This window comes from Geotrypetes seraphini, chromosome 10 (genome assembly GCF_902459505.1).
Source record: "Geotrypetes seraphini chromosome 10, aGeoSer1.1, whole genome shotgun sequence".
NCBI classification, from domain to species: domain Eukaryota; kingdom Metazoa; phylum Chordata; class Amphibia; order Gymnophiona; family Dermophiidae; genus Geotrypetes; species Geotrypetes seraphini.
The window spans coordinates 18,293,187-18,316,430 of NC_047093.1; the positions used below are offsets into that span (position 1 = coordinate 18,293,187).

The 23,244-nt window shown below is 44.2% G+C and overlaps 2 protein-coding genes and 1 non-coding gene across 3 annotated transcripts in view; 1 reads left to right on the plus strand and 2 right to left on the minus strand.

The window, feature by feature from the left end:
- Positions 1 to 1,573: 1,573 nt before the first annotated feature.
- Positions 1,574 to 18,156, minus strand: C10H17orf58 (chromosome 10 C17orf58 homolog). The gene is made up of 5 exons (XM_033960974.1): positions 18,081 to 18,156; positions 12,576 to 13,166; positions 10,078 to 10,161; positions 5,478 to 5,669; positions 1,574 to 1,958 (listed from the first exon to the last, which is right to left on the minus strand). Exons 1-5 carry the CDS (start codon positions 18,154 to 18,156, stop codon positions 1,771 to 1,773), a joined length of 1,131 nt encoding a protein of 376 aa, XP_033816865.1. The 3' UTR covers positions 1,574 to 1,770.
- Positions 18,157 to 20,407: 2,251 nt separating this feature from the next.
- Positions 20,408 to 20,480, minus strand: TRNAR-CCG. The gene has a single exon. It is a non-coding gene; the product is annotated as a tRNA-Arg (tRNA).
- A 256-nt stretch (positions 20,481 to 20,736) lies between these two features.
- Positions 20,737 to 23,244, plus strand: part of KPNA2 (karyopherin subunit alpha 2) — a 78,227-nt gene continuing 75,719 nt past the window's right edge. Inside the window, exon 1 of the mRNA XM_033961785.1 lies at positions 20,737 to 20,884. The gene's annotated coding sequence lies outside the window, so the exon portion shown is untranslated. The remainder of the gene's footprint in view (positions 20,885 to 23,244) is intronic.

Sequence of the window (23,244 nt, forward strand, 5' to 3'; positions counted from 1 at the left end):
ACTTGATTATTGTATCTCTGTTTACATGTATGTTCTCACTGACTGTACTGCCTGGAATTTATGGTTGGGTGGTGTACAAGAATAAAGATTATTATTATTCTTACTGTGACTAAAACGATGTGGTTACTGTCACACTCATAAAGGAAATATATCGTCTTCCTGGCTGTTTCCTCTTGAGGCGTCCCTTTCCTCTGCCCACGTACCAAATGATATGGTGTTTTATGTGTGTGTATGTCATCTGCTTTACGTTCTTCAACTGGACGATTACCTATTCTTCGACTACACTGAAAGATAATTGCTGCACAATGATGGAAGCCCCTGCCAGCATGTACTGGAAATGTTACCTTTGCTACCTCAACTTGCCCAATAAGGAGGAATATGTAAAAAAGATCCTACAGCCATTTCCTACCTCAGCTATGGAACCGACTACCCACACAGATCAGGTCGCTAGACTCACTAATGACCTTCCGCAGAGCAATAAAGACCTTCCTCTTCCGCCAATCGAGCCATTAAAAACTGCCTCCTCACTATACTTCTCCTAGCACTCTTCGCTGTGACCAGTCTGGTCTCTAGAATAAGCTCCGTTATTGTCCTACTGTAACCTATTTGTTGTCATGACTAGTCTGTCTTCAAACGATTGTGAATGTCTACTTGTAACCTGTTCTGAGCTTATGGGAGAACGGGATAGAAATCTAAAAAAATAAATAAATGTGATCCAGGAAGAAAATCTGCTAAATGGTTCTGTCACTGAGAATCAGTCATTTACTGATGTCTTAAAACTAGTTCTATGACTTTTTTTAAGGAATTCGTATGTTTATAATTGCTAGCTACACATGCACTTGATAAAATCATCAGACGTGCTGTTCCAGAATAAGCTTTTATTAATCATTTACTCGGAATTCACTTATTTTGTGAATATTCCACCTGTTTCTTTAATGAGTTAACCTTTCAAGCATCTGTAATGAAAATGAGGTGTCTCCAAATGACACTGAGGCGTTGGAGCTGAAAGACCAGGTGCAAAAATGAACAGTTTCCAAAAGATATATTTACTAGCCACACATAGACATTTTTAGAAAATATAGTAAGAGAAACACGGGGACAAATTTGGGACCTATCTCCTTCCCTGTCCCTGCCCCATCCCTGCAAGCTCTGTCCTCATCTGTACAAGTGTTTGAGGCTTGTGCAAATGATGACAGAGCTTGCAGGGATGAGGATAGATCCTGTGGGAATGGGGACAAATTTGTCCCCGTGCTATTATCTACAGCCAGCTAAGCAGAAGGATAATCTGAAGATTTCACAACAATATGAAATGAAAAGGTGCAGATAACATCAGACATGCTTAATATTTATATGTAGATACAACGGAAACCACCAGAGTTAAAAAATAAAATGCACTAAATATTTAATATTACTGAAAGTGGACACTTGGCTGAGTATGGGAGGCATAATTCCCCCTTTATTTGTTCCAGTTTAAGAATTATCCCAAGATGAAGTGGGATGTGAACTGCGTGATCCCCAAACTACCTATTTATCTTTGGATAATTCCTGCCTTGGCTCAAGAAGATGCGTTGTGACCTGGAGAGACAGTAGCTTTCTGTAGGGTTACTAGAGAGAGAAGTTTGGAAACGATCATTTTAACGGAACCAGGCCATTTTAATTTGAAATGTGATAGTGCAGTAGTAACAGCCTGAAAGTACTGAAGCCTGAAAGTTTTAGCGCTGATTTCTGCTTTACGTTTACAAAGAGGGTAATAATGTTAAGTCCAGGGTCTCATGTGCATGCAGTATGGGCTGCTGTTTGCACTTTTCTCTCTCTCTTCCTATTAAATCTTTTCACATAGCTATTGCTCCAGACCAAGCCATCTCCTGGCCTCAGATGCCCCCGGAGGAACCGAAGGACAGATGGAGGGGGCTGCCGTCTCTTGTGATAGATCTGGCCCATCACAATATATCTACCGCCTGCAAAGTAAGAAACACAATTTTATTTTTATTCAGTGAAGCTAAAAGTTAAGAGCTATTGCTGATTTTACTTTGTTCTATATTCCGTCCTCCCCAGCGAAGCTCAGAAGGGCAATAAGTGGGTGCAGGACTGGGGGCATAGAATTTGGATGCCAAGCGCACCTGCCGGAGATTAAACAGGGGAGATTTGATCATAAAATCTCTGCACATAGTGTCTCCCCCCTGACATACCTCCATGAACGTTTTGGCAGGTAAAGGCTGTACGCTGTGAACGCGGCCGTACTTTAATCCACGAGGGAGGGGTGGGCAAAAATCAGCTCCCGATGTTGCATGAGTGAACATGATTTTGCTTGTATGAATCAAATGCGCGCAAGACAATTGCACGCAGACAAGTGAGTGTGTGGACAAGTGAGCGCAACGACAATTGAGCGCAATTGTGCGGAGCGCACCAGAAAATGTTAACAACACAATCACGCGCACGTTCGCATAAGGAACCAAATCACTTGGATTATTGCCCTTATAGTTTTATATTATAACACCGTACAAAATCATTATGGGTGGTTAGGAACACCACTTTTAATTAATTGGTTTTGATCTTCTAGATTTTGGTTCTACTACCTAAAACTTTGTACTGCCTATGAGCCGTTGCCAAAGGTTAACTATGTTTTTATTTTACCTTATCGTTTCCTTCTGCTCCTTTGTACTTCCAGCTCATTTGGAACCAGAGCTGGGCTTTGGCCCCATGTGCCTTTGTGTACAACTACCTTGGTATTTTCCCCTATACCAATGCTTCCCAAACCCAGGCATTCAAGTTATCTGCTATGAATATGCAGGAGTTAGATTTATATGAGGTGGAGGCAGTGCGTGCGGATCTAACCCATGAAGGCTTATTGTGGATATCCCCCTTCCATACCTAGTCTGGTCTTGGCCACAACCATCTATGCCAGAGGCCTTGCACCAGGGCTACTTCTAAAACCCTGCAAGCATTGCCCATGATAGACTCCCTTCCGCTGGGGAGGGAATTGAGGGGAGGAATGATTGTTTGTTTATATCATCCTATCTTGGAGAAGTTCAAGGTTGTGTGTATTTTTTTCTATCAGGTACTCTAAATATTTTCTCATGTGGGCTCACAATCTAACTGGTACCTGGGATGTTGGAGGGTTAAGTGGGGTGGCGGAGAGGCCTAGTGGTTAGACCAGCTTCCTCCGCACCCTGAGTTTCAAGTTTATTATGACATTTGATTAATCGCCTATTCCGAATTCTAAGCGATGTACAAAGTGATAAAAATTACAAAGTAGAGGAAGACAAACATAAATGACATGTACCATATCTACCAAAACATAATAGTAATTCAAATTACACATACAATACAAAAAACACAGGGAAAACTAGGAATGAAATACAATCTAGTTATAAAGTAGTACAATTAGGGTTAAAAACAATAGGGAAGGGGATAAAAACAATCAAAATAGTTAAAAATGGATTGAGAGCCAAAAGCAGGAGGTGAGTTCAATTTACACCGCAGCTCCTTGTGACTGTGAGCAAGTCACTTAACACTTCATTGCCCAGAACAAAATATATGTAAAACGCTTTGATTGTAACCACACACAGAAAAAAAGTAGTATATAAGTCCCGCCCCCTTTACATTTAGGTGACTTGCTGGCCTGGGATCAAACCTGAAACCTTATGGTGCTGAGGCCACACCCCTACTCCTGACAGTGGCAGTAAGCATTTGGCTTGCTTATCTTTTACTTTTTAACCCCTGAGGATATATAGGATTACATGTGTTCCCTATGCATAGAGAACTTTTCAATCTAGATGATTTCAGAACGTTACTTTAAACTGCCTTTGTCTCTGGAAGGGAAATGGGTGGTATAAATCTAACCAAGTATGATTATAGGGCAGCCAAATTGATGATATTGAAATGAAAGCACCAAACTTACAGACAAGCATTATTTCATTCTGTGTTGGGATTAGTTACCTATTTCTTATTGAGGAACTTTAGCCAACTCTCCAAACTAATTTTAGGCAGTACCTCCTAGAAGTCACTCCAGCATATCATTGCCATTAAGAGTATACCAGGCTGGTTTCCATTGGTAAGCCTTTCAATTAGCTGGCCCAGCCTTAGCCCTCTCCCACATGGACTACAGCAACGCGCTATTCAACTGTCTCACGGCGAAGAACATATGACGTCTCCAATGTTTACAAAACGCGGCAACCGGACTTCTAAGAAAACCTCCATCCCCACGACCCTGTCTCCAAGGCACTGTCATCGGCTCAGCGGCTGTCCGTACATTGTGTCTTCAAGGGCCTGGTGCTAGCGTTCAAGTCCGTGCAGAACATGGCGCCGGGCTATGTGACAAGCAAGCTTCCTCTGTACATGCCAAATCAGGTTCCCTTCGATCCCAGAATGAAAAACGCCTCAAAATACCCCCCTGTCCATGCCCTTCAGCTGCAAACCGCTAAACAGCGTTCCTCCTCCTACTTCATACTGAGCCATTGCAATCAACTGCCCCCGCAAATTATATTCCTTGAAGGACTCCTCAGTTTTAGGAGAGCAATAAAAACATACCTGTTCACCCAACTCCACGCCCACAACCGATAGATTACAAAGAAATGTATATTGATACCAGATCCTCGATATGTATCACGTTAGGATAAATTTGTATTGGAAAATCTTGCACTATAACTGACAAATTTAACCTGTTAACTGTATGTTATGTACTAGTATTTTAGCCCGTTACATTAATGGGTGCTAGAAGTCTGTCTGGCTCCCTTAGTCCCTTGCCCCCCCCCCCCTCCTTCCCTTCCCGCGGTCCCTACAAACCTGTTGACTCTAGTAGCGTCTGCAGCACTCTACACACGCTACTTCGTGGCCTTCTACTGTCCTGATTTACTCTGGCAGGTCCCTGATGACATCATCAGAGACGCGGCAGAGCAAATCAGGGCTGTAGAAGGCCCCGAAGCAGCGTGTGTAAAGTGCTGCAGACAGGTTTGGAGTCTGGACCGCGGGAAGGGAAGGCCGGTCAGACGTCGGGCAGGGATGGGAGGGTCAGACCGCGAAAAACTTACTGTTTTTTTGCCGCGAGAGAGCAGGGAGTCCAGCGCTGGCAGCCACTCCTGCCGCGAGTGTAGTTAGGTGCTGTAAGGCTGGGGACTCGCGTATGCGCACTCCTGCCATCACAGACTTACAGCTCATGGATCAGGGAAAACGGAACACGCAGGTAGGAGTGCGCATGCGCAGCTAGGGTTTTATTATATAGGATATTGGGTTTAGATCCGCAGTATGTGTTGAGTTAGGGAACAAACTTGTATTTTAACTATGGCAAATTGTAACCTATAAACTGTATATTGTGTATGTTGACCTGTAACCCATCCTGGGCTCTTTGGGGAGGACAGAATAGGAAAAAATAAATAAATAAGATGAGGGACTTTTTAACAGTGCTTCTCATTGAGGATAAGACCCCTGAGGCAGGCCATACGGCCGAAACACAAAGTGAAAAGATAGCATGTGTTTACCAGGTTTGAAATCTGGGCACACTCTGTGGCAATTTAGTGTGTCTATGGCGAGGATCTTAATTCTGAAGAAGAAGCCGTCGGGCATGATGTAAAGACGATTCAGCTTATACAAGCCATCACTGTTGACCAGCAGAGTTATCAGCCGCAGACCTTGTCCAAGGACTTCCACATCGTGAACAATTCCATTCACTGCTGTTTTATTAAAAATAAGAAGTTTAACAATAAAGGCAGTGTATCTCAAACTGTGCCAAGGCATACTAGTGTGCCTCCTGAGATTTCAGGTATGCCGCGGTACACTGGGGAGGAAGCGAGGCGCCGGCGCAGCTGACTGCCTAGAAGACGTGCCTCTCGCCACGAGAGGCAATCGGTGGGCGCCAGCACCTATCCTCTCTGGCCCTCTTCCCTTCTGGCACCCCCCTCCCCCACCACTGGTGTCTTAAGGTCCGTCTGGAGGGCCTTCATACACGTGGACATCGACGTGATGATGTCACACATGTGCGTGATGTCATCATGCGATATCCGCGCACTTCTAGGTGCCTTGAGCCACGACCACTACCTTTAGTGTGTTGCGGCTTGAGAAAGGTTGCGGGACACTGCTAGAGGGTTGCTGGTTGTAGACCTGTGCTGGGGAAAAAAGGTTATGAAAAATTAACTTGATAAAGGAGTTTATTGCATCTATTATTATGTGGACTGGGGAAACCTCTACTAAATGTAGGGTGGGGAGTTCACTGTGTGCTTCTGGGTAGAGAATGACAAAGGAGCAAATTTGTCCCCCATCCCCGCAGGAACTCAGTTTCCCCCATCCCGTCCCCGCGAGTTTTGTCCCTGCCCCATTCCTGTAAGCTCTGCCTTAACCGCACAAGCCTTGAACACTTATGATTTTAAAGTGTTTGAGGCTTGTTCAGATGAGGACAGAGCTTGTAGGAACGGGGCAGGGACAGGAAAAGAACTCATGAGTTTCCGCAAGGATGGGGAAGAATTTGCCCCTGTGTCCTTCTGTATTCGGAAGAACAGTATAGAAAATTGAATGAATAAATAGTGTGAAAAGTTACAGCCTCTGATCACCAGAGCAGGTATTGTGATGTCATAATGCCTCATTCCACCTATACCTAAGAGCCTACCTCATCAGTGATGTCACAATGGCTGGATTGTCCTACACTTGGATCACTTTTACTACATTTTGATTTCTAGAGTGGTGCAGTGTAAAAAATCACCAAAAAGTCCCAACAGGACAGAGAACCCCCGGGTATAAAACAGTACAAAAGGAAGTGGGAACGGACAATGAGCACTCCACAGCTTCTGTTTGTGTCCTTTTATGAAATAAACAAAGTTGGTTTTACATCAGTGTTCTTCAGTGGAGTTCTCGTTGTCCGATCCCACTTCCTTTTGTACTGCAGTGTAAAGAATAACATGGGGAGAAATTTTTTCCCAACCCCGCAGGAACTCATTTTCTCCGTCCCATCCCCGTGAGTTTTAAGAATGTAAGAATTGCCGCTGCTGGGTCAGACCAGTGGTCCATCGCGCCCAGCAGTCCGCTCACATGGCGGCCCTCTGGTCAAAGACCAGCGCCCTAACTGAGACTAGCCCTACCTGCGTACGTTCTGGTTCAGCAGGAACTTGTCTAACTTTGTCTTGAATCCCTGGAGGGTGTTTCCCCCTATTTGAATCCCTGGAGGGTGTTTTCCCCTATGGCAGCCTCCGGAAGAGCGTTCCAGTTTTCTACCACTCTCTGGGTGAAGAAGAACTTCCTTATGTTCGTACGGAATCTATCCCCTTTCAATTTTAGAAAGTGCCCTCTCGTTCTCCCTACCTTGGAGAGGGTGAACAACCTGTCTTTATCTACTAAGTCTATTCCCTTCATTATTTTGAACATTTTGATCATATCTCCTCTTTTCAAGAGAGAAGAGGCCCAGCTTCCCTAATCTCTCACTGTACGGCAACTCCTCCAACCCCTTAACCATTTTAGTCGCTCTTCTCTGGACCCTTTCGAGTAGTCTTGTGTCCTTTTTCATGTACGGCAATCAGTGCTGGACACAGTATTCCAGGTGAGGGCGTAACATAGCCCGGTACAGCCCTGTGTCGCTGTTCCTGTCCCATTCCTGTAAGCCCTGCCTTAACCACACAAGTCTCGAACACTTATGATTTTAAAGTGTTTCAGGCTTGTGCAGATGAGGACAGAGCTTGCAGGGATGGGGCAGGGACAGGAAAAGAACTCATGGGGTGGGAAAATGAGTTCCTGTGGGGACAGGGAAAAATTTGTCCCCGTGTCATTCTCTACTTCTGGGAACCGTAAGTAAGAAACTTTATTAATGAACTTTAGGGAACAACTTGAAACTCATAGAATTAGCCATACTGGTGTTTGGTTTTCCCCTCTTTCTCCACGGAGAACAGGATTGTAAAATCCTTACGTGTCACCGGTGGAACCTAGCATGGGAATCAATATGACAGCCACATTTTCCAGAAGCATTTGGGTAGTCTCACTGTGCATGTGCACCTGTTCTCATCTGCTGCTGTCACAGGGAAAGGACCTCCGAGGTCTGTTCTTTTCCACTGAGTTGATTTATACCAGTTTTTCTATTTGTATTGTCTCAGCACCTCAAAAGATACGCTGTTCTTTATGAAAGGCTGTAAGGCCTGTTGCTATCATAGGGTCTTTTTGCATTTAGAGAGTTCCTTAGCTTTTTCTGCAAATTTGAAATATTTTTCTTTTCTCACCGTACCTCAGTGTGGGTCTTATTTAGGTCTTGAGCTTCTGGCCAGGGTAATTTTTATCATCATCAAGTTCTTTGATTTTTTTTTTTTTGCTCTGGCTATTTTTCTGGTTATTTTTTTGGCGGGATGAGTTGTTCCAAAATAAGTGTTCTGGTGCAACGGGACCATATTCATACAGATATCCACTCATGGTGCTCGGCCATGATCTCTTAGGAATGGGCACAGTTCTTCAGAGCCAGAACCCAGTTGGGTTTTCAGGTTTCCCACTGTGAATATGTATGAGATCTATTTGCTATGGTACAGTACATTCATCCAACCTAACCTGGAAGGTTGTCTTTATGGTGATGGTTACATCAGCACATAGGGTTAATGAACTCCAGGTTCCAGAATGGATCTTAAATAATAAGAGTGGTTTTGCACACCCAGCCAATATTTCTTCCTAAAATTGTGTCAGAGATTCATCTTAAGCAGTCAATAGTTCTCTTCCAACCTTTTTTGTGTTCTCCAAAACCACAATGTCCATAAATGTGAAAGTGCAGTGTACAATTTGGATTGAAAGAGTGCCTTGGCCTTCTAGATGGAGCGGACTAAAACCCATAGAAAAATCACCCATTTTTTTTTCTTTTAACCCGAACAGGATGGGGGCTGCCATTGGCAAATGCACACTTTCCAGTTGGTTTGCAGATTGCATTTCCTTCATGTATGACCAAACTGGGCTGATTTTAGAAGGTCATGTCTTGGCTCGTAAAGTCAGAACTACAGCTGCGTCAGTAGCCCACATGCGATCAGCCTCCATTGAAGAAACCTTTAAAGTGGCTATCTGTCCATACATTCACATCTGCTACTGCCTATAACAAGACTCCCAGACTAACTGTTGATTTGGACATATGGTCTTCCAGAAACTATTTGGGATTTAGAATCCACCGTCATTCTCTTTAAGCCCCATTGGCACTATAACTTATTGGTGTCTTCTTGTTGGAGTACCATTGGTAGTAGTATTTCCAATTTTCTGTTGAAGACAATCTGTAGCTTATACATGAGTCTTATACGTGAAGATTTTACAAACCTGCTGATCCTTGGGAGAAAAATGAAGTTTATGAGCTGTAGCTTGTTCTCTGAGGTTAACGGGACTTATATGCTTATAATCTTCCCACTTCCCCAAGAAGCTGGGTTCCTTGGCTTATAATTGACCAAAGTGGTCCTGCAAGACAATAGCAAGCAGGAAAAAAATGTACACGCATGGTGAATCTACCCAAACAATTCTGGGAAGAGCTGCTGGGTGCTCTTTTCTCACATCATGCTCCATCGGTGACATCGTCCCATATGTCCTGCTGTCCTTGGAGAATTAAGGGTGGCATTTTATGCAGAATGACTTTTTAAAAATGTCTGTTTGTCAGTCCTTCTAATCCTCTGTGATACCTATGTTTTTCTTGTGTGATCAGCTGTCAAGTGCTCTTATTCTTGAGCACAGGTAGGCATTGTGCTTTACTTTCTATTTATAGAAATCCTTGTCCCAGAACTTCATGCTGAAGGGAGTTATCCTACTGAAGGTATATGATCTCACTATTGCTAAGGTTGTTTGCCATCCATGTGCCTCAGTTTATGGCGCCGATAAACAATACAGCTGTACCATATAGTTATCAATCTGTAAGTAATGCAAACTGGAGAAGTAATTGCAGTTATTCAAGCTTCATTAATTTTACCATTTTCCCAGTCCAAATTTTCAGCTTTTAGTTCTTTCCGTTTAAAAGGGTCAGCTCACCGGGGCACTGCTTGTCTTTTTTATTGGAACTTTATCCACATCGTTTATTTGAGGGAATATTTTTATACCATTCCTAGTTAATTAAATTATAACGTCATGACCTGTATATTACATTGAAAATGTTACCAAATTCACTAGAGCAGTAGAATTCGGCTTCGTCTATCTCCTTTCTGCATTCTGTCGAACAAATCTTCTCTTTGTTTTCAGCATCTGAAATTAGTATAAGCATAAATAATGCTATGAACATCTATACATAGAGCTACTGTCTCAGTACCCTGAGGTTGTGGGTTCAAATCCCATGCTGCTCCTTGTGACCCTGGGCAAGTCATCAAATCCCCCATTTGCCCCAGGTACATTAGGTAGCGTGAGCCCACCGGGACAGATAGGGAAAAAAATGCTTGAGTACCTGAATGTAAACTATTTAGACCAGGGGTGGGGAACTCCAGTCCTTGAGAGCCATATTCCAGTCGGGTTTTCAGGATTTCCCCAATGAATATGCATGAGATCTATTTGCATGCACTGCTTTCAATGCACATTCATTGGGGAAATCCTGAAAACCCGACTGGACCGGGTTCCCTACCCCTGACTTAGACTATCAATGGTATATAAATAAAAAGAGTATTTCATGAAGAAAAGTGAAAAAAAAAAATCAGAGTAGTAATTCAACAAACTAGGGGAGCTTAGGGGTAAACCAGAGTGTGTAATAGAATTGCTAATGTTACTCTTCACAGGATAATAATTGGCTTAGTTAGAGCTGAGCATTAACCAGGATGGTGGGGTTATTGATGGGTTAATGTGTTCTGCTGAGCTTTGGAATAGAGAAACTTAATTTGTGGTGAGAGTGGGAATGTTGCAGTAGGGAAAGGTAGAAGATTCATATAATGGATACCTTGAATGGGTCAATGTTGTCAGTCTCCTTCTTTGACCCCCCCCCCCCCCAACCTCCCCTAGTTTTGGATGCTGTGTGGGGTAAAGAGTTGGTTGAGCAAAGGCCCTAGCGGTTCAAAAAAGGTGGATAAAACATTAGCCAAACCAAAGAAAGATCATCTATACAACTTAGTCGCATTAGCACTGTAATTAGGTAATTGAAAATGGATTCCAGAAAAAAGTGTGAACAGTGTTTCTTGATTTCAAAGCATCCTATGAGACTTTTGACATGCTGGCAAAACTGAAACTCTTCTTGTTTGGTTTGTTAAAATAGTGGAACTCCTAATTAATACTTGTCAATTCAGAGTGCATTTGCTAACAAACCCCCTCTTTTAAGACCGCATAGCGTGGATTTTAGCGCCGGCAGCAACTGCTCCGACATTCATAGGAATTCTATGAGCATTGGGGCAGTTACCACTGCTGCCGGCGCTAAAACCCTTGCTATGCGTTCGTAAAAGAGGGGGAAGTGAGTACCTGAGAACTTCAGAAGAATGAATTGGATCAAAGGCCATGTTTTTCTCCTGCACAACAATATTCTGGCTACCCAATGCAGATAGTTAATTTATGCAAATAAGTTATACCTTGGTTTGCAAGTACAGAACTTAGCTTCTTGCACTTGGAAGATAAGCTAAATGCCAACGTGGCCACAAGTCAACAATACTATCAAATCTGATGCCTTCGTCCAAGTCACAGATTCCTGGTATTTTGACTACATCAGACTGTGCCATGAACAAAATCCAATGTACCCTGAGGTTCCTTGACACCATATCTTCACATTTAAAAAATACTTATTGACGTTGGCAGTTCAACATTAGGTAACAACCTGATTGCAACGTTGGCTGGGCCTGAGCCTAAAATGGGTGGGGACTTCTGCCCCCGCCCTTGTACCAGTGACCCACAACAAAAACTCAATGAGCTGGTGGGGATCCCCAAGCCCTGCCAGCTGAAGAGGTCCTCCGGTGGCCAGAACAGGTCACTCCCAACCTTGCTGTGGCTGGTGACACGGTCCATGTGATGCCATCCTCTTTCCTCCTACAGTTGCTCACTTTTCGAGCAAGCATGTCTGTCAGCTGCAGCACGTAGGGGAGTATCCTGTTCTAGCCACTAGAGGACCTCTTCAGCTAGTGGTGCTTGGGTTATCCTTGCCAGAAATAACACTGGTTGGCACAAACTAGGGCGCACTCATAAAGACCTTGAGAATGAGCGCTCTGCTGCTCTTCCTCAATGGCAGAATATTCAGCATTAATCTTGACATAGTCTGGGGCCCTCTCCAACCAAAAAGGCTGAGATGCCAAGTTACCCAGTTCAGGAGGGAAACTTTTTGGCCAGTCCTGCAGGTCTCAAAATGCATTGGATGAGATTGTCAGAAATCCAGAACAGGCTAAAATCTCCCTCTTAGAGCTATATAACTTGAAAGGTCAGAGAACATGTTATGCTGTCTCTGGAGCTGGAGCCCCAAAGATGGAGAAGGCATAGCTGAAGGGGCAAAATGATTTCATGCGGCTTCCATCTTTATTGAAGATTCTCAACTGAGTAGCACCGGTCACATAGTAGTACCCTACAATTGTCCTACAGGATTGCTTACAAGAATGTGTATTTTTTGCCCTGGTCTAATAAAGCAAAACAAAAACCAAAAAAAAACCCCAAAGTGAAAACTAGTCACAAATGTTATTAGGTTAATTCACTTTGGAACTTACCCTTTCTCAAGAGATTGAAGTGGTAGAGCAGACTGGAAGATTGACGACTGGTTGCCCAGGAGGCTTTGCTGATATCCTGGCTTAGAGTACCACTGGGTTTGTAGGGACTGATCTTTCTAGATCTATTGCTGTCATTATCCTGTGGCCTGTGATTGTTTCCATGGAAGGTCATCAGGTCTGGAAAATATTGTGCTTCAGTTAGGAACCTGACTCGATGGTGTGATGATGCCACACGGTGGAATTGGAGGTTGTCCAGCTGCAAAAGTGAGAGTGGCAGATCTGCTTCCATGGAACCAGCTGAAGATGAAGCTCTTCTGTGCTTCACGTTGGCTTTCCTTATCCCTGTATTATTCTCGAGGGAGAGGTTGGCCTTTTTCTTTCGATTTGTTGAGATATTGGGGGTCATTTCAGCATTGTGTGGGTCTTCTTCAAGATGCCTTTGACCAGCATAATGCCTTTCCTCTGAGGCTTCTCTTGGGAATGGTTCCCTGTCTCGGAGAATGTTACCGACTGAGGAAACCATGGCCTGGCCAGATACCCAGCTATCTTTGGATGCTGGAAAATCTTTAGTGAAACCATTGACCAAAGATCCTGTAGAAAACAAAATTCAAGAAGTATGGAATTGGAAATGCTCATAGAAATATTTTCACAACTGAGCAACCACTTCCTGCAAGGTTCCCTCTGAGGACCGAATTTGTGTCAGCAAAAGCTTCTTGATGTGAGCAAAAGACTGAATTGATGTGAGCAAAACAAAAAGTTCTGTTGCAATACCCTGATGGTATACTGTACATTACAAATAAAAAATTACAAATATAGGCCCCCCCCCCTTTTATCAAACCACGTTAGGGTTTAGTTGTTTTTTTTTATCACCGCCTGCTGTGGTAAAAGCTCCAATGCTCATAGAATTCCTATGAGCGTTGGAGCTTTTACTGCAGAGGTCGGCAATTTAAAAAACAAACAAACCCTAACTCAGCTTGATAAAAGGGGGCCATAAATTAAAAAAATGGAAAATAAAATATGTAAGTGCATGGAGAACATGGAGTTTAGACAGCTTTATTTTATTCAAAGGACTTAACATATTTTTCAGTTCGCTCTCAGAAGCCAACACCTTCTTCCCCGGGTCAAGACAGTGACCCCGTCTTCTACAAAACCGTGCTAGCACTTTTTAGCGCAGAGAGCCGCGCTGCTCCTGACGCTCATAGGAACACAATGAGCATTGGGAGCAATGCGGGCCATTCAGCATGGCTCTCTGCGCTAAAAACCGCTAACGTGATTTCGTAGAAGAGAGGGTAAGCTGTCCTGACCTGAGAAATGAGGTTTTGGTCTCTTGGCAGTTAGTCAGAAATGCATTCAAATTAGTCTAGTGAAAAGATATCATCTTAATTCTATTTTTTAATGTATATTTATTAACCTTTATAAACATGAGTATCACACAACTTTATCCTGAATTAAAAATAAAAGGACTTTTCTACCTTTGTTTTCTGGCCATTTACTTCTCTGGTTTTCTGCTTTCCTCCGTCATAAGTCTCTTGTCAGGATTTTTCTCTTCTCCTTTTCCTTTTGGCTTTCTTCAATTTATTTTTCTACCTCTATGTCGACATTTAACTCATTCTTACTATCTAGTCTTCCAATTACCTCTTTTTTTACGGTCAACCAGCAGCTTTCCATCTCTTTTCCTCACCCTGGCTCTCCAATTTCACTTCCCCTTATTCCCAGTCTTCACTAACTGCACCCTCTCTCTCCCACTTCTATACAGCAGTTGCCCCCCATATCTGCCCTTTCTTTCCCCTTCCATTATTATGTTCCTCCTTTGTAGGCCCCCCTCAAATATCAGCTAATTTCACTCCCCTCTTCTATACAGCATCTGCCTCCTTTCTCCCATTTTCCATCCAGCATCTCCACACACTTTCTCTCCCCTCCCATCAGTATCTCCCTCTTCTGTCTCCCCTCTTCTATACAGCCTGCCCCATCTCTCCCCTTTCACTTCCCTCTTCCATCATCTCCCTCTTCCATCTAGGCTTCTGTCGCCCTCCTTCTTTACAGCTATTCCCCCTCCTCTTTCCATACAGCATCTGCCCTCTCTCTCATCAGTATTTCCCTCCTCTCTTTATCTCTCCCCTTCCATATGTCTGCACCCTTTCTTCTCCTCACCTTCCATCCAGCATCTCCTCTTTCACTTCCCCAGTCCATCATCTCTCTCCTCTCTTTACCCCACCCTTCCAACATCAGCCCTCACTCCCTCTGTTCTATCTGAAATCTGACTTCCCACTTTTACACAAAATCTGCCCCCTTTCTCCCCCCAAACTATTTCCACTAGCTGCTGCCCCCTCTCTTCCAACTACCCCACATCCACCACTATCTGCTCCATAGCATTCCCACCACTGCTGCTGCTGTTTTTCCAAAGCTACAGTGGCAAAGTGCAACAAACCAGCTGTGGGACCGTCCCATACGTATCTGCAACTGCTGGCTCTGCCCCAGAAGAAGTGACATCGGAGAGGGTGGGCTTACAGTTGCGGTTTTGTATTGGAAGGTCCCACAGCCGATCTGTTTCAGTTTGCCACTGCTGTTTCTCTAGAATTCAACGTATTAATATGTGTTTTTAGACAGGTATTTATTTTGTACCTTGCCCAGAGTCGCAAGAAGCTGCAGTGGGAATCGAACTCGCAACCTCATGGTGTTAAGGCAGCTGCTCTAACCACTAGACCATTCCTGACAAAAATGGAGAAAGGTAAAAAGGACAACTGGCCTCAATGGAACAGGACAAATCTTTACTGACTCAACTCACCGCGCTTGCATCAGGAGTCCAAAAACGTTTTTGAACAATATACCCAAATAAGTACCATGTATTACCAATGCAAGCAAAATACCAGTTGGTGAATTAAAACTGCGTCACCAGCCAGGTTAAAGCAGTACTTAGCCAAAAGATGGCAGTGCTCCAAAGTCTAACTCAACAGCAACTGGCGCCATAAGTACTGCTTTAACCTGGCTGGTGACGCAGTTTTAATTCACCAACTGGTATTTTGCTTGCATTGGTAATACATGGTACTTATTTGGGTATATCGTTCAAAAACGTTTTTGGACCCCTGATGCAAGCGCTGTGAGTTGAGTCAGTAAAGATTTGTCCTCTTCCATTGAGGCCAGTTGTCCTTTTTACCTTTCTCCATTTTTGTCAGGAATGGTCTAGTGCAGTGGTTCCCAACCCTGTCCTGGAGGAACACCAGGCCAATTGGGTTTTCAGGCTAGCCCTAATGAATATGCATGAAGCAAATTTGCATGCCTTACACTTCCATCATATGCAAATCTCTCTCATGCATATTCATTAGGGCTAGCCTGAAAACCCGATTGGCCTGGTGTTCCTCCAGGACAGGGTTGGGAATCACTGGTCTAGTGGTTAGAGCAGCTGCCTTAACACCGTGAGGTTGCGAGTTCGATTCCCACTGCAGCTTCTTGCGACTCTGGGCAAGGTACAAAATAAATACCTGTCTCAAAAACACCTATTAATGCGTTGAATTCTAGAGAACTCTAATCTTTAATTAAGGGGAAAGAGCTAGGCATGGACATCTGATGTGTCACTAAAGTACAAGTGATAAATTGTAGGTTAAAATTTCAACAGAGAAATAAATACCCCAGGTTTATTTTAGAGGATAATAATATCAGGTAGTGTTGTTTTTTTTTTAAAGGAGCACAACCTCTGATACAGACTCTTTTACTTAGGGCTCCTTTTACTACGCTGCAATAGTGGTTATAGTGCATGCTTAGCAGACGCAGAATTGTCGCGCGCGCTAGATGCTAACACCAGCATTGAGCTGGCGTTAGTTCTAGCCGCATAGCGGGCAATTCTGCGCGCGCTAAAAACGCTATCGCAGCTTAGTAAAAGGAGCCCTAAATCTTAGGGCTTGGATCATGTGATGCTTAACCCGTTAGTACGTGCTGTGACTTAGCAAAAGGGTCTTAGTTTTCCGGGCAGAACTAACGTGTCCCATGCAGTCTCCCAGCTCAGGTGATTAGAATTGTAATCGCTGCTTCTCGCATTATTACCTGCGTTCCACTCCCTTATTTTTGAAGGGTGAAAACCGTTTAAAAGTTGCTTTGTATGGAAATGCTCTGGACTGCTAGGCATCCTCTCTTTATCCCTGGCATTTTAAAACTCTGCCATTGTTATGGATCTGATTTTCCTATAGCATATCTTATTTTCCCCCTTTTAATCGAACTATTTCTTGTAGGCGATGAGTTCTCCAAACTTTAAAATCCTCCCACTTTGCCTGCATACTTGGGGCCACAATATTCATACATAAATTTTAATTTAGTTAAACTATAGATCTTACAGATTTTCTCCTTGTCTCTACAGGATAGAAAAATGTTCAGACAAAAACACTGTAAAGAAGGCTTTAGAACAGGGGCTGTCCAACCTGCGACCCCGTGAAGTATTTTGAGCAGCCCCAGTCAAGGGCGATGCAATGTTATCCTCTGCTGTCCCTGGGTATTTACCATCTTGCCGGCCCCCTCCTCTGTCTTGCTGCAGCATTTGCACGGACCCAGAAACATTTTTTGGCCAATGCGGCCCAGGGAAGCCAAAAGGTTGGACACCCCTGCTTTAGAAAGTCTAAATATTATCAAAAACATGTGCTTGGGGATTTCTTCCGGGAGTAAATAAGGTGTTGTTGGCTCCAGTGGGCTGAGAAGCAGGTGACTTTGAGCACCCTCCACTGTCTCGCTACAACCAACTTATTCGATTGTGAGCACATAATAAACCAAAGGCAGAACTCGTATATAAGACGCATTTACCCTTACTCTAAGTAGTGGTTTCGGGTTCGGCCTTTATCTTATTTGTGACTTTAAGAAAAAAATATTTTTTTTTCTCGTACATACAAATTCTTCTTATGGATAAAAAGTGATGTCTAAGTGTATTGATCCCTTATTTATTTAAAAAAATCTGAAGCTTTAGATCAATGCATATTGACAAACCTAAAAACAAAAAACCCTCAAAAGAAAACTAATTCCCAATTGTCGTACTGTTAAAAAGACATTCCAGACTTGTGTAAAGTGGGTCCTTTCACTTCTGTGGGAGTTAACAACTCTTCTCTATACCCAGTTTTTGGGGGGGCCAACACTTAGGGCTCTTTTTACTAAGGTGTGCTAGCGTTTTTAGGGTGTGCAGGAAATTACCCCGCGCTACGCTTCTAGAACTAAGGTCTAGCGCTCGGGGCAATGTACCATGCACTATTCCACGCATTAAAGCCCTAGCGCACTTTAGTAAATGGAGCCCTTAGCTGGGCCCCCCACACCTTCAAGAGTCCGTCGCAAAACTGGACTCCACAAATAATTCTCCTTTATGTGGTCTAGGCCGACTTCATTTTTAGTCCAGTCTCTCTGAAATGGCACAATCTCTTGGATTATCCAGCACAGTGGCCCACATCTCAGTGTATTTTGTCTCCACTGCTGAAACCGGCCCGATCTTTTGTTTTACAAGATAGGCATTTTTCTTTCTCATCTATAAAAACCTACCTTCTCTTTGCATCAAAGCACAGGAAGATCCAGTGGCTAGCAGCAGTGTCAGTACCAGTGGTCTTGGTGCTGTCATCTTGCAGAGCTGCCTTTTTGTTACTTTTCCCAGGCTGCTAAGAATGGGAGTCAGGGTTTTATTTCCATCTCCTCGTCCATGCTAATGAGGGGCAGCCTTTGGGGGAAACGAATCACCCAGTGGAGCAAGACAAAAGTGCTACAACTCTTGTTAACCTCCCACTTGGATGCTAGGTCCTGACAGCAGTAGATTTATGGGGTAGTTTAACAGGGATTATATTTGAGGGAAGGAATAATGTGTTAGCCACAAAAAAACCTCCAAACAAAAACGAAACAAGATTGTCCCCCCAAAAAGCATCAAGGGTTATCAGAGGCTGTAACTTTTCACACTATTTATTCATTCAGTTTTCTATATGGTTCTCTCAGGAGAGCTCAGAAGGGTTTTTACATGAATTTATTCAGGTACTGAAACACGTCTAAGTAGGTGACTTGCCCAGGGTCACAAGGAGCAGCATGGGATTTGAACCCCAAACCTCAGGGTGCTAAGGCTGTAGCTTTAACCCACTGCACCACTCTAGAAATCAAAATGTAGCTAAAGTGATCTAAGTGAAGGACAATCCAGCCATTGTGATAGCACTGAAGTTGGTTCTTATTGGTGGAATGAGGCATTATGACATCACCATACCTGCTTTGGTTATCACACTATTTATTCATTCAGTTTTCTATATGGTCCTCTCAGGAGACCTCAGAAGGGTTTTTACATACTGAAACACGTCTAATTAGGTGACTTGCCCAGAGTCACAAGGAGCAGCATGGGATTTGAACCCCAAACCTCAGGGTGCTAAGGCTGTAGCTTTAATCACTGCACCACTCTAGAAATCAAAATGTAGCTAAAGAGATCTAAGTGAAGGACAATCCAGCCATTGTGATAGCACTGAAGTTGGTTCTTATTGGTGGAATGAGGCATTATGACATCACCATACCTGCTTTGGTTATCACACTATTTATTCATTCAGTTTTCTATATGGTTCTCTCAGGAGACCTCAGAAGGGTTTTTACATACTGAAACACGTCTAATTAGGTGACTTGCCCAGGGTCACAGAAAGCAGCATGGGATTTGAACCCCCAACTTCAGGGTTCAGAGGCTGTAGTTCTAACCACTGTGCCACACACTGCCACCTGCCAGCATGTCCTAGTTCCACAAATTAAGTCTATTCGGGGGGGGGGGGGGGGGTTGGAAGAAACAAGATCGGGATTTGCATAGCCCTGTGTCGTTCTCGTGTCACCGTTTTGTTGACAATGCCATATTTCAGCCATCTGCTTTGTTTCCACCGTAGCAAAAGTCCTCGAGGTACTTCTAGAAACTAGCACCAGATCTCGGGGCTGTTGTAGATCTTTCCCGGGACTTGGGTGGGATCCGCTCTTGACCCTGTTCCATTACTGCTAATGTAATCCGAAATACCTAAAGGAGCAAAAGAGATGCCTTCGATTTCTCTGGTGTTCCAACATGCGCGCGAAAGGATGGATTGCATTTATTCGCTTGCGCTAAGTTGCGCACAGCCCAAGCCCAAAATGCCAACGGAAAGGGTCGCAAATGGGAGCGGGGCGAAGTGAATAGAGACGTTTAGTACACAAACATTGGAAAATAGACACAATCACCAGACAGACAGTGCAATAACCACCCTTCCGTACAGTAGATGACGGCAGATAAAGACCCAAGTGGTCCATCCAGTCTGCCCAACCTCTTAAGGTTTGGTTATATTCCTTCACAACTTTGCCAAGTTTCTTCGATTTCATTTTTTTTAACTATTCAGGAGCAAAATCATCAGGGGGGGGGGGGCTGCTCTATTCAGTTCGAGGGATTACCAAAGAGGCCGGCCATAAAAACTGTGTGCTTTCTACAATCATCGTTTCTTTTCAGGATTTTTACTACGCGTGCTAAATTCCAGATTAACAAAAAATCTCATTAATATACACACACGTTTTAATTTGAATCTAAATGACTGGATTATTCATTGGGCACTCAGGTTGAGATGTACTTTTCTCCATGCTGCCTGTCCTAAAAATATGTTGGAAAAAAATAAGGAAAACTTTAACGCTTTTTTGCTGTGCGTTACCTAAGCGTGGCAAAAAAAAAGCTATTAACTATGGCTATTAACCAAATCCCTGTAGTGTAGGCGAAATCTTAAAATGTTGGGAAGCAAAACGGTGGAAGGGCCTTCCTACTTGATTTTTGGAAAATATAATGGGGAGCCAAGATTAAGGAATAATTAGGAGAGAGTGTGATTTTCTCGTGGTATAAAACTTGGGTACGACCCAGATGGGACTCGAACCCACAATCCCCAGCTCCGGAGGCTGATGCCTTATCCATTAGGCCACTGGGTCACCTTACGTCTCCTCTTTCGTACAGGCGTTCCTTATGTATTACGACAGCAGAACGTGACCGCTCGCTTTACTTTTGTTTCCTGGATGAAGCGGAAATTGCATCAGGCTTTTAGAGAGCGAAAAAACACGTGAGCCACGGATTGGTTAACAAGACTCGGAGGGGGGAGGAGCTAAAATCCAGAATGAGGCTTGCAACGCACCAGTAAGCCGAGATGCGTTCCAAATGCTTCCTCTCTGTGAGTTATTTTTGGCTCCTTGCAGTCGGATATCCGGTTAAGACGACCCCCGCCAAAATCCAACAAGCAAATTCTCTGCGAACGGATAGAGTTTAAAGTGGTCAAAGAGGCTGCAACGCTATTCTTGCTGTTAAGGACCTGGGTTGTCACCTGAAAGATTATTCAAAGGTACACTTCTTGGATGGAGGAGCTGGGGAGGGCAGCAGTCAGAGACAAGGAATTTAGCCGGTTAATATCCAATGCTGTATCGGATAAACATTTCAGAAAACTTATCTACCATATTTCCCCGTGTATAGGCCGCAGGAAATGCCGATTTAGGTTTAAAAACTCTTAGATAAGCCGCCCCTTGTTACTAGCCACGGCTTATCTAAGAGTTTTAAACCCTAAATCGGCCTATACAATGGGGCATCCTATACATCCCTCCACCCCCCGGCTGCCTCCTGCAATGTTGTGGCCAGCGGTGCAGGGCAGGAGCGATCTTTTCAGCAAGCAGCCGGCCTCGCGCTGATCCCCAATGCCTGCGTCAGTTCGAGTCCTGCGAGAACTGACGCAGGCATTGAGGAAGCAGCGCGGAGCCGGCTGGATACTGAAAAGATCGCTTCTGCCCTGCACCGCTGGCCGTGACATTGCAGAAGGCAGCCGGCAGCTGTCAAGAAGGGAGCTACAGGTACGGGGGGACTCCGCGGCTGATCTACGATGTCTTTAGATAGGCCGCCCCATATAAGGAAGCCGTACCCTCTGCAGGAGATTGTAAAACCCATGTATAGGCTGCGGCATCTCCGACAGAATCAAGAGAATCCTTGAGGGAGCTGAGACGGAGGAGACAGCAGTGATAATCCACGTTGGAACCAACAACGTCAGCAGAAGGAACTACAACAGGACCACACTGACCGAGCAGTTTAAGATCCTGGGGAGGAAACTGAAGCTGAGGACAAGGAAGATAGCCTTCTCAGAGATCCTGCCAGTTCCGAGGGCGGATGCAAGGAGGCAGACCGAGCTGCAAGCAATAAACAGTTGGCTGAGGAGATGGTGCGATGAGGAGGGTTTCCACTTTGTACGAAACTGGCCAATCTTCCTGGGGAAAAGTAAGCTCTACAGGAGAGATGGACTGCACCTGAGCACGGCTGGAACGAGGATGCTGGCACGCAACATCCAGAACGGCATAGACATGACTTTAAACTGAGGGCAAGGGGAAAGCCGAGAGTTGATCCGACATCGACACATCGGACTAGAGTATCAAACAAGGATACTGAACTGGGAAAAGGCAATAGAGGGACTGAGTGGACATTTTTTGGAAAAAAACCCAAGGACAATAGAGGGACTGAGTGGACATTTTTTGACAAAAAAACCAAGGACGCAAAGCAGGGGGCCAAGGAACAAATGAAACTAAAGAGCGGAAAAAGGAGGAAACAGCCAGAGCCAGAGGGACATACAAAAATGGAGAAGCAGGCTGAGGACGAGTTAGACACACCACAGGAGCAGGGCAAGGACGAAACAGACACACCACAGAAGGAGGATGAACGAAATGAGGCTCCGGGGCTGACCAACCATGAAGGGGTAGGCAGGAGCACCAATCCACGAGGAAAACAAGCAGAAAAGGTAAACAACAGGGACTTAACTTGCCTATACACAAATGCTAGGAGCCTAAAAACCAAAATGGGGAAGCTAGAAGTTATAGCCAGCAAGGAGGACCTAGACTTAATTGGAGTCACAGAGACATGGTGGTCCGAGGACAATAAATGGGATGTGGTCCTACCAGGGTACAAACTCTATAGGAGGGACAGGACACATAAGAAGGGTGGAGGAATAGCGCTATATATAAAGGACTCCATTCCTTCAACCAGGATGGAAACAACAGTAAGGGCGGACGGCTTGGAATCGTTATGGGTTAAGCTGACAGGAGGAAAGGGAGCAGACATAAAATTGGGGCTCTACTACCGCCCACCAGGACAACTGGAAGCAAACGACCAGGACCTGGAAGCTGAACTGAGGCAGGTATGCAAAAGCGGAAGTGTGGTGGTGATGGGTGACTTCAACTACCCTGGGATAGACTGGAAAACTGGACACTCAAATTGCACGAGAGAAACAAAATTCCTGGAGGTGGTGAGGGACTGTTTCATGGAGCAGCTGGTCAAGGAACCAACACGGGGAGATGCCACTCTTGACCTAATACTCAATGGGCTAGGGGGGACCCGCAAAGGACGTGGTAGTACTAGAACCATTAGGAAACAGCGATCACAGCATGATCCAGTGCAAGATAGAAATGGGAGCATCAAAGGTGAAAAGAACTACAACAACAGCATTTAACTTTAGAAAAGGAAATTACGAGGCCATGAGGAAAATGGTGGGAAAGAAACTCAGCAACAGCTCAAGGAACCAATCCTTCCATGATTTTCACAATGAATGGAATGGATGCAACTAGTCCATAGTTGGTTACTGATGTTGATGATTCTTTATGATTTTTTGGAATTGGGGTTATTATGACATGACCATTATTAGTGAGGAATTTTCCATTGGTTAGTTTATAG

Bases quoted from the DNA above. Each gene is read 5' to 3' on its own strand.
- C10H17orf58 (XM_033960974.1), bottom strand. From the start codon at position 18,156: ATGACAGCACCAAGACCACTGGTACTGACACTGCTGCTAGCCACTGGA. The intron at 13,167-18,080 runs GTAGGTTTTTAT...TGTTTTCTACAG, and splicing joins TGCTTTGATGCAAAGAGAAG to GATCTTTGGTCAATGGTTTC. The intron at 5,670-10,077 runs GTAACATTTTCA...TTAATAAAACAG, and splicing joins CTACTGCTCTAGTGAATTTG to CAGTGAATGGAATTGTTCAC.